Source organism: Panthera uncia (genome assembly GCF_023721935.1).
Source record: "Panthera uncia isolate 11264 chromosome E2 unlocalized genomic scaffold, Puncia_PCG_1.0 HiC_scaffold_19, whole genome shotgun sequence".
Lineage (NCBI taxonomy): Eukaryota > Metazoa > Chordata > Mammalia > Carnivora > Felidae > Panthera > Panthera uncia.
In genome coordinates this window covers 32,052,414-32,069,772 of record NW_026057588.1, presented here as the reverse complement: position 1 = coordinate 32,069,772, position 17,359 = coordinate 32,052,414, and the positions used below count along the sequence as shown (strand labels likewise).

The window sequence follows — 17,359 nt, the reverse complement described above, 5'->3', positions numbered from 1 at the left end:
CTTTTTGCCTATGATACCCAGGGCTGCTTGTATTCAAGTACAAGCTTTTGCTTAAGGACTTGTTTGGAATTCTTTGGGGGTATATACCTAGGAGTGGAATTGCTGGGTCATATGGTAGTTCTGTGTTTAACTTCTCGAGGAAGTGGCAAACTGCTCTCCACGGCTGTACCAGTTGACATTTTCACACCAATGCTCGAGGGCTCCGTTTCTCCACATCCTTGCCAACGCTTGACATTTTCATTTTATGTTCGTTTGTTTGCAATGATAGCCATCCCAGTAAGTGTGAAGTAGTATTTCATTGTGGTTTTAATTTGCATTCCCCTAATGACTAATGATGGTGAGCATCTTTTCATGTACTTAGTGGCCTTTGTATATCTTCCTTATGTAATCCTCTGAGTATTTCAAACAGTAGGATGATAATTGCGTGGCATGAGTGCCAACTCACATTTATTGAGCGCTGCCTACATACTGGGAATTTGCCCTCTAAAGGCTGAACTGTATGGGAAATGGCTTATGGGCACTGAACCAGTGTTAGCAGTACAGAGAACACAAAAGTTAATTGCCATTTATTTTATCACAACTCCTTTGCCATCAGCTAAAAGCAACCCCCACCCCCCGCATCCCCCCCTACTCTCCATGGTACTGAAAGATCCCCGTGACCAGAGTTCCTTTTCCTAAGCTGGGGTCCTGAGATGTGCTGCCTACCTTTCCTTAGCAACTCTGAATACGTGAGGGCTGAGGTAGCGATGGGAGAGAAGGGGATACAGCCAGATACAACCAGATCAAGGCTGTTGGAAAGGAGTAGCTAAGGAGAGCCTGCCAGGGAGACAAAAGGGAGGCTTTATATTGCACACTATAGAGAGTAACCCTTGCAAATATGTGCAAATGTGTTTAGGTGGGGCAGGCAATTAGAACACCATCCAGCTAGAAACAGTGGGGTGTGGTTGTCGAAATCTACTGATTGAGCTACACTGAGTCTAGCTTTTTATTTACCCTTTAAAATTTTATACAAAAAATATTGTGATTTTCATGGTTACCAAATAAAATAAATTCAATATTTTTTGTGCACTTAATTGTATCTCTCTTTCTATGTGTGTGTGTATGTGTGTGTGTGTTTAAAAATCTTTGACCTCACAAAACAACCCAATTCACTTAAGAAATATTTTTAATGTTTATTTATTTTTGAGAGAGAGACAGAGAGACAGAGTGTGAGCAAGGGAGGGGCAGAGAGAGAGGGAGACACAGAACTCGAAGCAGGCTCCAGGCTCTGAGCTGTCAGCACAGAGCCTGACATGGGGCTCAAACTCACAAACTGAGATCATGACCTGAGCCAAAGTTGGATGCTTAATCAACTGAGCCACCCAGGTGCCCTGCTCCCAATTCACTTTCTTAAGGGAAGATTTCCTGATCTAGTTTCCAGAGCACTTTTAAAAATTGTTTTAGTTGTGAAATGTAACATAGAGTCAAAAAGTCTAACGCATATATGTAAGGTTGTAATTTTTAATTACAAAGTTGATACCCATTTAAACATCATATTCTTTGTCTGCTATTAACATAGCTAGTCGGATATCTTTGGTTCACGTTTGCATGATACGTGTTTTCCCACATTGTGCCTGTTTTTACATTGTTAAGTGGTGGGAGTTTCAACAGCTTGCCTTTTATTAACCTCCCTAGGAGGGGATATCTCGATGTTCTCCAGACCTCTGAATACCTAGGAAATTCCCTGAAGGGAGGGGCCCCTGAACTCTTGTGGGGTTTATTTCCCATGTTCTAGTTCACTTGCATCTTCCTAAGGCATCTTAACTACTTGCCACTTTCTGCTCATCAGATCCAATCAACATGATGTTGTCCATAAAGCAGACCAGAGTGATGCTGTATAGAATGTCAGGATTAATACGGTCTCTGTGAACTATATGACAGAGATCAAGAGAACTGACATAGCCCTGAGGAAACTGTGCAGTATACTGTTGGCTTTGCCAGGTAGAAGAAAACTGCTTCCAGTAGCCCTTGAAAATTAGTATGGAAAAAAGTGCATTGGCCATGGAGTAGCTACATATCAACTTCCAAGGGAGGTGTGTTGATTTGTTTGAGTAAACATACTCATCTGGGACAGGAGCTGCAATTGGACAGCAGCTGCTGGTGGTGACCACCCGATTAGTGTAAGACAGTCCAGAGTCATTCTCCAACACCCACCTGACTTATGGTGAGGTAAATGGAGTTATGGGAGCCATCACCACCCCTGCATCTTTCGAATCTTTCCTGGTGACATGAATCTCTGCAGTTCTCCCCAGGGAGGTAGTTTGGTTTCTGGTTTACTATCTTGGTTGGGAGAAGACATTCCAAAAGCTTCCATTTAGCCCATCAATGGAATGCCCTTCCAAAAACAATTCAATGGAGAAAGAATTCTTTTCAACAAATAGTGCTGTAACCATTAGACATCTAAATGCAAAAATTAATAATAACTAATAATAATATAAAGTTAGACATTTACCTCACCCTGTGCACAAAAAATTAACTCCAAATGCATAACCTAATTATAAGAGCTAAAACCATATACACTTGTAGAAGACAACTTAGAAAAATCTGTAGCTAGATGAACATCTCTTTGATACGATATCAAACACACACACACACACACACACACACACACAAACACACACATTTAAATTTGACTTCCTCGGGGCGCCTGGGTGGCTCAGTCAGTTGAGCGTCTGAATTCAGCTCAGGTCATATCTCATGGTTTGTGAGTTCGAGCCTTGCATCAGGCTCTGTGCTGACAGCTCAGAGCATTGAAGCCTGCTTCAGATTCTGTCTCCTTCTCTCTCTGTCCCTCCCCACTTGTGCTCTGTCTCTCTGTCTCTCAAAAATAAGTAAATGTAAAAAAAATTTTTAATTTGACTTCCTCAAAATTAAACGTTTTTGATTTTCAAAAGACATCGTTAAGAAACAAAAGGACAAGACATACACTGGGAGAAAATATTTGTAAATCATACATCTGATAAAGGACTTGCATCCAGAATATAGAAAGGATTCTTAAAACTCAATAGTGAGAAGATAAAACCCAATTTAAAAGAAGAGGGAAAGGTGGGCAGTGGGCACTCACTTCTCTGCCACTCAACAGTGGGCAGAGAAGTAGGGGGACCCGGAGTTCTCTTGTCCCTCAAACGCAGCAGTATTGAGGCTAGAGGATTTGGAATTCCAAGAGTCTGGGCTGAAGAGTGACAGAAACATCTCTAGGGGCCCACGGGGACAACTTGGCGGGCCATAGGTGCATGATTGTGAACTGGGAGAGATAAGACAAGTGGTGTAGGAATGGAGGGCAGGGATCCCCTTCTGTGCAGAGACAAAAGGAAGAGAAAGATAGGCTGTGGAAGTGTGGGATTGTATTTGGACAAGAGAAAAACTACAGACCGGGGATCGGAAAAAAACAGAAAAAGATCCAATTTCTAATTTTGGGGTTTTCCCCAGACTGGGGCCAGCTGCCCAGTTCACATGCCTGCGGGGAGGGGAACCAGCCCTGGGCTCAGTAGCCAGCTCAGAGGCACAGTCTGCGGTCGGTCGGAGAAAGCAATCCCCTCCCTGGAGGGCAGTGGGAAGAAGGCAAAGAGCTGTTCCAAGGACAAAAGACCCTGCTTGCACCCACCAGCCAGAGACCCTTTGCCGGCTGGGCGGAGTGGCACTATCCTGGAACCAGGGCGTGCGGGGCGGGATCCTTTAAGACATTGGGGTTTGCATCCCAGCATCTGGGAGGAATGGGAGACTGTGGAGTGGAACTAATGGGCCTGCTCACGCCTGCACAGCACTGTGAGGACGGCCTGAACAGAGTGGTTTGGGTCACCCAGTCGGGGGAGGAGAGACTGGGGTGTCACCATTTTTCTTCCCATCACCAACAAAGTGGGGCTTCAGGAACAGACAGGGGGCTGGCAGTGGAGGCAGGACCTGCCTGCACCAAACCACACCCCTCCATGCCTGGTAACTGTGTATCTACCAGAGCAAGACTGACACTGACCTCGCCCGGCGGCCCCTCCTCCAGACCAGCACAGCCACCGGTTCCAAGGCACCATCAGATATCAGTCCAGTGGTTTTGCATCTTCTGACTTAATTCTTGGTCAATTCTTATTACATATATATATATTTTTTTCTTTTCGTCTTCTTATTTCTTCCCTTCTCTAGTCTGGTTACTCTGGCCGTTGGTTTGTTTAAGCAGACGTAATTAATCTATTTGTTTTAAACCTCTTCTGTACCTCCTTCTTCTTTATTCTCCTCTCTCTCTCTCTCTCTCTCTCTCTCTGGATTAAGTTGTATAGTTACTCTCCCTGGTCAATTTTCTTTTTTTTTTTCCCCACCCCTGTCATTTCTCTCTTTGTATGGGATAAGGCTTCTTCTGCAACCACCACCCCTGTTTTTTAAAATTTTTTTCCAGGGTTACTTCAATGAACAAATCAAAACACATCTGTTGGAAGGTCCAAACCACCACTATGAGTAGAGAGATAAAGCAACCAGAGTCACAACAACAGACAGCACACAACACACTCCAAAAACACCTCCTGAAGGGCCAGGCCCTGGACGGCATATGACCCCTTTTTAATATAGTAGTGCTCACAGGTGCAGGACACATAACAAGCTATTAAAACACGTAAAGACAGAAAACTAGCCAAAATGATGAAATGGAAGAGTTCTCCTCAAAAGAAATTCCAGGAAGAAATGATAGCTAAGGAATTGCTCAAAACAGACATAAACAATATATCTGATCAAGAATTTAGAATAATAGTCATAAGATTAATCGCTGGGCTTGAAAAAAGCATAGAAGACAGCAGAAAATCTATTGCTGCAGAGATCAAGAAACTAAGAAATAGTCACAACGAATGAAGAAATGATGTAAATGAGGTGCAAAATAAACTAGATGCAGTGACAGCAAGGATGGAAGAGGCAGAGGAGAGAATAAGTGAAATAGAAGATAAAATTATGGAAAATGATGAAGCCAAGAAAAGAGAAAAAAACATACTGGACCACAAGGAGAGAATTAGAGAACTAAGTGACTCAATGAAATGGAATAATATCCCTATCATAGGAGTTAAAGTAGAAGAAGAGAGAGAGAAAGGGGCAGAAGGTGTACTTGAACAAATTATAGCTGAGAACTTCCCTAATCTGGAAAAGGAAGCAGACATCCAAATCCAGGAGGCAGAGAAAACTCCCTTCAGATTCAACAAGAATAGGTCTTCTCTATGGCATATCATAGTGAAACTGGCAAAATACAAAGATAAAGAGAGAATTCTGAAAGCAGCTAGGAACAAATGGGCCTTAACCTACCAGGATAAACACATAAGGGTAGTAGCAGACCTGTCCACTGAAACTTGGCAGGCCAGAGGGAGTGGCAGGAAATATTCAATGTGCTGAATAGGAAAGATATGCAGCCAAGAATCCTTTATCCAGCAAGCCTGTCATTCAGAATAGAAGGAGATAAAGGCTTTCCCAGACAAACAAAAGCTGAAGGAGTTCTTTACCACTAAACCAGCCCTGCAAGAGATCCTAAGGGGGACTCTGTGAGTGGAGTGCTGCAAAGACTACAAAGGACCAGAGACATCACCACAAGCATGAAACCTACAGATAACCCAAAGACACTAAATCCAGATCTTTCGATAGTAGCTCTGAATGTAAATGGACTAAATGCTCCAATCAAAAGACATAGGGTATCAGAATGGATAAAAAAAAAAAAAAAAGATCCATCTATATGCTGTCGACAAGAGACCCATTTTAGACCTGAGGACACCTGCAGATTAAATGTGAGGGGCTGGAGAACCATCTATCATGCTACTGGAAGTCAAAAGAAAGATGGAGTAGTCATACTTATATCAGACCAACTAGATTTTAAACTAAAGGCTGTAACAAGAGACTAAGAAGGGCATTATATCAGAATTATGGGGTCTATCCATCAAGAAGAGCTAACAATTATAAATGTTTATGCCCCCAATTGAAAGAACACAAATATATAAATCAATTAATCACAAACATAAGCACTCTTATTGCTAAGAATACAGTAATTGCAGGAGACTTTAATGCTCCATTTATAGCAATGGACAGATTATCTAGGCAGAAAATCAATAAAGAAACAATGGCTTTGAATAATACACTGGACCAGAGAAACTTGACAGATATATTAAGAACTTTTCATCCAAAAGCAGCAGAATACACATTCTTCTCAAGTACACATGGAACATTCTCCAAGATAGATCACATACTGGGTCACAAAACAGCCTTCAATAAATATAAAAGAATTGAGATCATACCATGCATATTTTCAGATCACAATGCTATGAAACTTGAAATCAACCACAAGAAAAGGTTTGGAAAACGTCCAAATGCATTGAGGTTAAAGAACATCCTACTAAAGAATAAATGCGAATTAAAGAAGAAATTTAAAAATATATGGAAGCAAATGAAAATGAAACCATGACAGTCCAAACCCTCTGGGATGCAGCAAAGACAGTCCTAAGAGGAAAATACATTGTAATCCAGGCCTATCGAAGAAACAAGAAAAATCCCAAATACAAAATCTAACAGCACACCTAAAGGAACTAGAAGCAGAACAACAAAGAAACCTCAAACCCAGCAGATGAAGAGAAATAATAAAGATCAGAGCAGAAATAAACAATATAGAATCCAGGGGCATCTGGGTGGCTCAGTCAGTTAAGCGTCCGACTTTGGCTCAGGTCATGATCTCACGGCTTATGGATTTGAGCCCAGGGTCAGGCTCTGTGCTGACAGCTCAGAGCCTGGAGCCTGCTTTGGATTCTGTGTCTCCCCCTCTTTCTGCCCCTTCCCAGCTCGTGCTCTGTCTCTCTCTCTCTCTCTCTCAAAAATAAATAAATGTTAAAAAAAATTTTTTAAAGAAATTGAAGAAGACAAAGAAATGGAAAAACATTCCATGCTCATGGATTTGAAGAAGAAATATTGTTAAAATGTGAATACTACCCAAAGCAGTTTATACGTTCAGTGCAATCCCAATCAAAATTGCACATGTATTCTTCTCAAAGCTGGAACAAACAATCCTAAAATTTGTATGGAACCACAAAAGACCCCGAGTAGCCAAAGTAATGTTGAAAAAGAAAACCAAAACTGGAGACATCACAATTCTGGACTTTAGCCTCTACTACAAAGCTGTAATCCTCAAGATAGTATGGTATTGGCATGAAAACAGACACATAGACAAATGGAGTAGAATGGAGAACCCAGAATTGGACCCACAAATGTATGGCCAATAATCTTTGAAAAAGCAGGAAAGAGTATCCAATGGAAAAAAATCTCTTTAGCAAATGGTGCTGGGAGAACTGGGCAACAACATGCAGAAGAGTGAAACTGGACCACTTTCTTACTATACACAAAAATAAACTCAAAATGAATGCAAGACCTAAATGTGAGACAGGAAACCATCAAAATCCTAGAGGAGAAAATGGGCAACAACCTCTTTGACCTCAACTGCAGCAATTTCTTGCTTGACACATCTCCAAAGCCAAGGGAAATAAAAGCAAAAATGAACTATTGGGACCTCATCAAGATAAAAACTTCTGCACTGCAAAGGAAACAATCAACAAAACTAAAAGGCAATGGATGGAATAGAAGATATTTGCAAACGACATATCAGATAAAGGGTTAGTATCCAAAATCTATAAAGAACTTATCAAACTCACACCCAAAAAATAATCAAGTGAAGAAAAGACATGAATAGACACTTTTCCAAAGAAGACATCCAGATGGCCAACAGACACATGAAAAGATGCTCAGCATCACTCATCATCAGGGAAATACAAATCAAAGCCACACTGAGATACCACCTTACACCAGAGTGGCTAAAATGAATAAATCAGGAAACAACAGATACTGGCAAGGATGTGGAGAAACGGGAACCCTCTTGCACCGCTGGTGGGAATGCAAACTGGTGCAGCTGCTCTGGATACAGTATGGAGGTTCCTCAAAAAATTAAAAATAGAACTACTCTATGACCCAGCAATAGCGCTGCTAGGAATTTACCCAAGGGATACAGGAGTGCTGATGCATAGGGGCACTTGTACCCCAATGTTTATAGCAGCACTTTCAACAATAGTCAAGTTATGGGAGGAGCCCAAATGTCAACTGATGAATGGATTAAGATGATGTGGTTTATGTATACAATGGAATACTACTTGGCAATGAGAAAGAATGAAATCTTGCCATTTGCAACAATGTGGATGGAACTGGGGGGGTATTATGCTGAGTGAAATAAGTCAGTCAGAGAAAGACAGATATCACATGTTTTCACTCATATGTGAAATTTGAGAAACTTGACAGAAGACCATGGGGGAAGTGAAGGGGGAAAATAGTTTCAGAGAGGGAGGCAAACCATAAAAGACCCTTAAATACAGAGAAAAAACTGAGGGTTGATTGGGGGGTGGGGAGAGGGGAAAATGGGTGATGGGCATTGAGGGGGGCACTTGTTGGGATGAGCACTGGGTGTTGTATGTAAGCGATGAATCATGAGAATCTACCTCAAAACCAAGAGCGCACTGTATACACTGTATGTTAGCCAACTTGACAATAAATTATATTAAAAAAATTTTTTTAATGAAAGATGAGGGAAATATTTGAATAATCATTTCACCAAAGAAAAGATACAAATGGCTAATACGCACATGAAAAGATGTTCACCATCATTGGTCATTTGTGAAACACAAATTAAAACCACAGTGAAATACCACTCACACTTACTGGATTTGCAACTGACAAGGTTGCAAAGATGTATTAGACCCGCAGTCCTTTTGTTGATGGAAAAGCAAAGGATACACTTTGAGGAATAGTCAGGCAGTTTTTAAAAAGCTAAACATATACTTACCAGATATCCCTGCAATTCTGTTCCTAGATATTTACCCAAAAGAAATGAAAACATATGTCTACAAAGATTTGAATTCAAACGTTCATGGCAGCATTATTCATAATCACCAAACTGGAAATAATTTAAATGTCCATCAACTGATGAATGGATAAACAAAATGTAGTATGTCCACACAAGGGAATATTACTCAGTAATAAAAAAAGAACTATTGATACATGCTAATATATGAATATAACTCAAAACCATGGTAAGTGAAGGAAGCAAGATTTAAAAGACAGCATATTGTATGAGTCCCTTATGGAAAATATCCAGAAAAGGCAAATATATAGGGTAGAAAGCAGATCAGTGGTTGGCTGTGGCTGGGTATATGAGCAGGGATTGTCTGCAAACATGTACGAGGGTACTTTTGGGGCTGATGCAAGTGTTATTAAAATGATCATAATAATGGTTCCACACACTGCATAATATACCATAAATTATTGAACTGTACCCTAACAATGTATAGATTGGATGGTACATAAATTATACCTTAGTAAAGCTATCAAAATGAATAAAAAGAAATGAGATACCACTATATCCTTTCCAGAATGGCTAAACTTAAAATGACTGGTAATACCAAGCATTGCAAAGGTGTGGGATAACTGGAATGCCCACACATTACTGGTGGGAATGTAAACTGATATGGCCACCACGGAAAATTATGGCAACGCTTACTAAAATTCATCATACCTTTGACATCGATTCCCTTCTAGGTATTTACTCAAGAGAAATGAGTGTATATGTTCATGAAAAGACATGTACGAAAATGTTGATGGCAAGATCTATTTTAAAAATTCATGGCAGTGTTATTCATAACAGGCCCTATTATGGACAAAATGTTTGTGCCCTTTCCCTAAATTCCTATGTTGAAATGAGTTGATGGCCGGACCCACTTCAGAGGGTTGTGATGATAAAGGAGGTAACTTGGTTAACTGATGACTTGGGAACAGAATCCACATCTTCTGATCCCAGAGCCCCTGCTTTTTCCAAAGTGTTTATCCCCATCATAAAAGAGCACAGACAGGAGAGCACAAGCTATCCCTGAATAGCCTCCCAGAGCTAAGAAGCTACTGAAGCAGGTGCCGGTGGGAATGGGAGTGTTTTCAGGCCCCTGAAATGACATAGTTCAATCAGATTGCCATCTTAACACCGAGCCTGAGAACACAGGCTTTTCACTCATTTTTTTTTTCAGCAAGCATGAATTGAGTGCCAGCTATGAGGTTGTCCTGCATATCTTAGAAGAATTCAGTTATAGCCAGCTTTGATTGCAGGGGAGAGAGGCAAAAATTTTTGGAGATGATTCTTAGAGATGTATTCTAAACCCCTTCTCCCTCGACCCACTCTCTCTAATTTTTTGGCCTTATCAGTCTCTTGGTCTTACTGGTTCTGCGTCATACAGTGTTTCTAATTCATCCCTCCTTTCCAGGTGCACAGAGCCAATTGGTGCTGCTGGTGGTGATTTAGTACCTACCCAGGTGATTCACTCCTACGCAGACACTGTGGTTGCACCCTGGTCCATGTCTCTTCCTGCACCACCACCCTTGTATCCTTCCCTGAAACCTGAGTGATCTTTCTAAAGTGTGAAATTGACTATGCTTTTCTTCTGTTTAAAAACCTGTCCTTGCTCTGCCTCCTCCCACATTAGTACGGCTTACACGACCCTTCACACTTTGGTCCCTGCTTATATTTCTAGTCTCTCCCCTACCCAGCCCACCTCCCCATTGTTGCCTGCATCCCCAGAATGTCACTCTTTCACATTTCAAAGCAGTGTGGTTCTCCCTCCCAACACTCCTGAAGTTCTGCTGCCTGTATCCCCTAACATTGCTTGGGTCCAATTAGAAAACTCCCATGGAGTCTTCAAAGCCTTTTCCTGAGTTGGCTTTGAAGCCTTGGCAGTCTTCCTTTGAGCTAAGCCGGCACCTTGTCCACCCTTTTGTCTGACCACACTCTAGAGTCATCATCATTTGGGCCCCTGTCTGACCCTCCACAATGGTAGGAACAGGGGCTGATTCGTCCCTGCATCCCCTGGATCAGAAAGGTCTCAGTGAGTAGATTGGAGGGAATGTGGGTGTAAACGGGGTGGGAAGGTGAGAGGGCAGCCTCACTTTCTGGAGCCGTGGGGGCTGATAGCTCTGTCTCTTCCTAACAGCCTCCCTGCCACCCTTGAAGGAGCCCCAGATCCCTGCTCTAGCTCAGAGGGCCTCCTTACCTCTGTAAGTTTTTCAGGTCGCAGGGTTCATTCCCTGACTGCCTGCATTTTGTGAAGCAGCCAGCTGTGTTCTCCAGGTGGAAGGACTCATAGTTGCCCTCATTGATGAGCCCCAGGCAGACGTTTCTCGGTTGCTCCAGGATCTCAGAATTTTCCATATCTGAAGGAGGGATGCAGAAGGTGGGAAGGGTCTGGGTAGGGAGGCAGCAAGGGCGAGAGGTAGAGGGTAAGATGCTCAGGCCCCAGGGTCTGGTCACGTGGGCTGAAATTCCAGCTCCATCCATCTACACTAACTAAGCGCACTTGAGCTGGGCTCAGTTTCCCAAGCAAAAGGAGCTACTACCCCTGACCTCACAGGGCCGGTGGGATGCTTTGGGGGAAAGTGTGTACAAAGGGCTTGGCACATGGCTCCTATTACCCTTTACCACCTCCTCCAGGGAGCCTGCTGGGCTTTCCACAGTTGTTCCATATCAGACATTCCAAAGCCCTTGCAACTGTGGCCTAATGGTATAACCCTTGGGCATATTCTGTCTCAGTTTGCCTTATTCCCCCACGTTCTCATTACAACCCTCACAGGCTACCTCCTGGGGTAGGGGAAGAACACAGCAAACTGAGGGCCCCTGGGGCACAGTGACTTGAGTGAGGTCACCAGCTAGCTGGGGGACAGCTCTGGACGACAGACCAGCTTCCGTGACTTCTCGCTCAGTTCCCCTTTCACCTGGCACGGGGCATGGAATGGAAGCTCTGAGTCATTTACTCGCCGTGTGACCTCAGGGACACTTAAACTGTTATGTTTCCACTTAAACTCTCTGAGGCTCCATCTTCTCATCAGCTAAATGGGGCTAATAGTACCTTCCTTGTGAGTTTGGGGGAGGATTTGAGTTCAAACACATGAAGGGTATCGCTCATCGTAGATGTACAGAGAGTCAGTATTCCTTATTCCAGGAGGTGAGAATTTCATTGTAAAACCGACTCTTTATGTATTTGTGTATTTATGCTGGGTGTATGTATATGTATGCATATTTACCTGTCTCTCAACAAAGTTAATACACGGACAGAGGTTTGTTTTCTTTTTTAAAAAAACCGTACAGGGCACCTAGGCAGCTCAGTCGGTTTAGTGTCCAACTTCAGCTACGGTCATGAGCTCACGGTCCGTGAGTTCGAGCCCTGCTCCAGGGTCTGTGCTGACAGGTCAGAGCCTGGAGCCTGCTTCAGATTCTGCGTCTCCCTCTCTCTCTGCCCCTCCCCCTCTCATGCCCTGTACCTCTCTCTCTCTCTCTCAAAAATAAACATTAACAAAAATTTAAATAAAAAAATACATTAAACTGTACACAAGGACATAAAATGAAAAGTAAAACTCCCTGCAGTTCCCAGGTCACACTCCAGAGTTCACGACCCTTTGCAATTTACTGCACAACCTTGCAGAAATTTCCTATGTGTAGGCGAGTGTTGTGATATAAATCATTTTAAAATGTATGCGACTGGGATCGCTCAGCAATATATGTTGAAGAGCTTTCCACGTCGGCACCTGCCGATCCGTGTCTTTCTGTGGACACTTGAACACTGTTCCTTCCGTGAGGTGGGTCTTGTGACCCTTGTTCAACCGCTCCTCTGTTGGCCGGCTTTTAAGGTTGTCGCTCTTTTTTTTTTTTTTTTCCTGTTTTGAACAACACTGCTTACCTCTTTGTCAGCTTGTGTTAAGAATTCATAGAAAACATTGCTATCATAGGAATCTCTGGGTCAAAATGTTGAGCTTTTAAAAATTGGTAGGTGTTACCAAATTTCCTTCTAAAGGGGATGCACCTATTTCTACCTGCAGCAAACGGAGTGGCTATGGACCCACATGTTCCTAATCCTAGACTTCCCCAAACCTGCAAGCCTTTGCCAACCTGAGGAGTAAAATTATATTTTTGTTTTAACTTAAGAAGAAGTCGGAGCATCTATTTGTATGTTTTTTCCTGTGAACTGCATTGTTTTATCCGTTGTCCATTTGTGGGGGTGTCTTGACAACCTGTGCACCTTGGCCTTTCCAATGGGCACACCAGGAACGGTTAAGGGGGGGCTACCTCTAGGACGTGCGGTGCTAAGGGTGAGGTGGGTGGGGCGACACTTACTTTTCATTACTTGTACCCTTCTCTGGTGTGTGGGTTCTTTTTCAAGAAATCACACACAACATGACTTTCACAATAAAAGAAGCTAATTTTTAAGATAGAGACACAGATAATGGCAGATCAAAGTTAGAGTAATGTAGGGCTTTAAAAATTACATTTTAGGGGCACCTGGGTGGCTCAGTCGGTTAAACATCCGACACTCCGTTTCAGGTCAGGTCATGAGCTCCCGGTTCATGAGTTTGAGCCCTGCGTCGGGCTCTGCACTGGCGGCACGGAGTCTGCTTGGGATTCTCTCTCTCTCTCTCTCTCTCTCTCTCTCTCTCTCCTTCTCTCTCTGACCACCCCCCCCCGACTTGCGCCATCTCTCTCTCTCAAAATAAATAAATAAACTTTAAAAAATTACATTTTAGAGTGGATTTCATAATAATCAGATCTATGATGACAGTGTTTTAAGTAACCTATAAAGAAACTTTAACTTTCTGTTAGATTGTAAAAATATTCATGACACCGTTTAATGGGAAGAAGCAAATGCTCAATGAGCATGTGTATAATATGATCTACATTTGCTTTTTAAATAAAGGAGGAAGAGAGAAAGAAAAGAGGGAAAAAGAGAGAGGGGGAGAGAGAGGAGAGGGAAAGGGAGTGGGGGTGCCATTCTCTATGTAATCCTAGCCTTCTTTGTGCCCGAGGAGTCCCAAATGGGTGCTGGGCACAGGTGGCACCCCGGCGGGTGTTAACATAGCCGCCTTCCTGCCTGCCTCAAAATGTTAGCACAGTCGTGTATGTGAAGCTTTTCGCGAGGGCAGATAAGATGATTAAATATCTTCTTGTGTGAATATTTTTTGAAGACACTGGAAGCATTTAGTCCAGACAGAGACAGCCTGAACCAGGCCCATGTGAGATGATGACAGTCCCCACCTCAAGACCTACACTACACTTCCCCATCCTGATCTGCCCCAGGAGCTGGCCTCCAGGAACACCTCAATCCATGGTCAAGTGGGAAGCAGGCCGGAAGTCAGAGGGCGGTTTTTGCCCCTCCCTACAGCTCAGCATCAGGCGACTGCTTTTCTCTGCCACAGCCCAGCCTCGTTGGCTCAGGGCCTGGCCCTGCGAAGAAGTCACTATCAGTGTTTATCGAATGAATCAATCAAGGAGCAGACAATGCTGAGTAACCCATAAATATCCACAAAAGAAGGAGACTTACTTTTACATATAAACATATAAATCTCTCAGGCCTCCTCATACTATTCAAATGGCTGACGCTTTGCCCAAACAGGAGCTCCCACATCGACCATAGAATAAACCCAGTCACTGTGGTGAGCCTCGAAGCCCCAACCAGCGTAGTTACCGCTTTTGTGAAGGGCCCGGGGTCCTTATGGTGCCCGCTGAGACCGGACAATAGCCACCACTGGTTATCGTGGTGGCCGGGGAGGGGGTCAATCTGTGAAGCGTTCTGCCTGACGGCTTGTTCTGCCAGGAGGACAACATCATCATTCCCCCCCTTTTTTGAGTCAACTGAACTTTGCACTTTGCCGAATCTCCCAACATTGAAGAGAAAAAGGTTCTTTGAAACCCAAAGAGCTTGACCCCATGTGACTCCATGACCCCATGAAAGCCACATGACCTCGTGTTGCACAGACACGTAAGGGAACCGGCATGCAGGCCACTCACTGAGTCAAGAGCAAAACAGGAGAATGGGGCGTCTGGGTGGCTCAGTCGATTAAGCGTCCAACTCTTGATTTCTGCTCAGGCCATGATCTCACTCTTGTGGGATTGTGCCCCTGCCTTAGGCTCTGCGCTCTCAGCATGGAGCCTGCTTGGCACTCTCTCTCTCCTCTCTCTCTGCCTCTCCTTCTCTTCCTCTCAAAATAAACTTCAAAAACTTGTAAAATAACAACACTAAAGAACAAAACAGGAGGGGCACACAGGGCATGAGTTGGGAGCACCCCTTCTGCCTGAGAGGGTCATTGCAGACATCACAGGGCTCCAAGGAGGGTGAGAGCTGGCCAGGTGGGCCAGGTGTGGGCTCAGATTTCCCAGGAGAGAGTACAGCAAGGGCAAGACCTGGGGTCCTCAAACTGCTCTGGAGAACCACCACATATGCAAGGCTGATAGCGGGTGAGGGGCGGGAAGCCTTGTTCCCGGCTTGGCTCACCGGAGACTAGGAGGCCATTGCCGGGTCAGGGAGAGGAGAGCTGGCGGGAGCAGGGGGAGCCATGGGGGAGCTCAGTGCAAGCCCCACCTGGCCTCAGCCTCCAGAGCGTCCTGTCCCCTCCCCCGGGAGCTCAGAGGCCAGCTGGATATGAGCATGTGCAGGGCCCAGTTGTGTCCCAGAGCCAGGCCCGCCAGGAAGCCACAGCCCAGAGTAGGGGAGGGAGGAGAGCACCTGAGACCCAGCGCTGACTCGAGTTCATCATGACGACGTCTAACTCAGGATGAGGTGAGAGAAGATGCAGAGGCTGGCAGAATGGTCTCCTTGGACACACATGCTCAAGACACCCCGACTGTTCCCCCTCCCCGGCCCCTATCCCTCGGTGTCCCGGGCTCGGGAAGAGGGGATGAGGAACCAGCCGCTCACCTGAGGCCCAGAGCAGGAGGAGCAGGAGAAACAGGACCCTCAGGGCCCCGGGTGTCACCATCCTTGGTCAGCCTTGTCCGCACTGGCCGGAGCCTGGTGTCTATGTGTCCCTCTGTCCCCAGGCTCTGCTGTGCGGCCTGCCTCCACCCCCTCCCCCCACGCAGCGTCACGGCTTCCTGTGGCCTCTTTCTCAGCCTTCCTGCTCCATGGCACCATCAGTTGGGTTGTGAAAGGTGAGCGTGGGGAACTGGCCAGCCCTCCTGTCTCCCCCCCACTCTGCGACCGCCTGCAGAGGGGGCCGCTGCACCCACCCAGGAACGCTGCCGGGCGCTGTGAAGTTGGGGTCCAGCGGCCGCAGAGGCCTCCGCGCCCAAGCGGACGCCCGGAGATGGTGAGGGGCACAGGCTTTAGAGTCAGGCACACCGAGCTCAGACCCTCCTCTCACAAGCTGGGGGCCTCTCTGAGCTTGTTCCTTCCTCTGTAAGGCAAATACAGTAATAGGGCTGCGGCAGAGAGCCGTGCTGGGGTTTGAGGACACCTGTAATACACCAGGCACACAGCCTGGCTGCAGGGATTGGGACGGTACTCAGGCTCCTTCACTCATGCTTATGGCTTGAACGAGACCAGGATCAAGGCCATGACTGCTGGGGTCCTGGGAGCAGCAGAGGGCTGGCCCTGGAGGCCCCGGCACCACGCTGCCTCCTACCAGACTGGATAACAGGAGATGTGGGATGGGGTGGGCAGGAGCATGGGCTCTGGGGTTGGTCAGGCCTGGGCGTACATCTGTCCTGGCCACTTCCTGGCTGGGTGAGCTCGGGTGAGCTGTCTGCTGCTCTGGGCCTCTCACAAGACATGCGGAGAACTCATGAGATCATGCATGTGGAATTGTCCAGGCCGGGGGGCGGGGGGGGGGGGGGGCCACCGTCACTATCTCCTTTACACGACTGTCAGTTCTTCACAATTACCGTCATATCGCCTGGCTGGTCACGGGTGGCCCAGACAGGAAGTGGGGGCAGCAAACACACATGGAGTGCAGCATGAGGGAAGGGGAGGGGCTGACCACTCAGGGTCCAGCTCTGGGGACTCCAAGGAAGCCGTGCAGATGAGGCCAGGGCCCTTGGCATGGTCCCACGGTCACTGCAAGATCAAAGTCCGAGAGCATCCCACCAAGAAGGTGCATCAGGACGAGCATCTCCCACCTCACGGCCAGAGCTGGACGTGCTCCACCTCGAGGGCCTGAGGACCACCTCCCTGGCCCCTTCCCCTTCCTCCCAGACAGTGTCTAGACAGGATTCAGTCCCCCACTGGGCCCTCTGGGCCTGGCGGGGCCGGGGGGGAGGTTGGGGAGAGGATGTCGGGGTCACTCATGGGGCGTGGGTGACAGGTGGGAATCTGGCATGGAGCCCCAGGCATTTCCTCTGCAGGGAAGGCTTCGGGGCAGACAGGAACCACTGGGCCTGCCCCGCCTCCTTCCCAGCTGCAGCCAGGTGACAAGGGCTGGACAAGGGCTTTGTGAAGTGCGGACTTGCTGGGTCCCCCATGGAAACCCGTCCTGG

The 17,359-nt window shown here is 45.8% G+C and overlaps 1 protein-coding gene across 3 annotated transcripts in view; it reads right to left on the bottom strand.

Moving 5' to 3' along the window:
- ADGRG3 (adhesion G protein-coupled receptor G3) overlaps positions 1-15,950 on the bottom strand; it is a 30,044-nt gene extending 14,094 nt beyond the window's left edge. For all 3 annotated transcript variants that reach the window (XM_049622336.1, XM_049622338.1, XM_049622337.1), the window contains exons 1-2: positions 15,804-15,950; positions 11,115-11,274 (exon numbers count right to left, since the gene is read on the bottom strand). In XM_049622336.1, coding sequence (XP_049478293.1) covers positions 11,115-11,274; positions 15,804-15,864 — 221 coding nt within the window. In that variant the 5' untranslated portion in view covers positions 15,865-15,950. The remainder of the gene's footprint in view (positions 1-11,114; positions 11,275-15,803) is intronic.
- Positions 15,951-17,359: the final 1,409 nt, after the last annotated feature.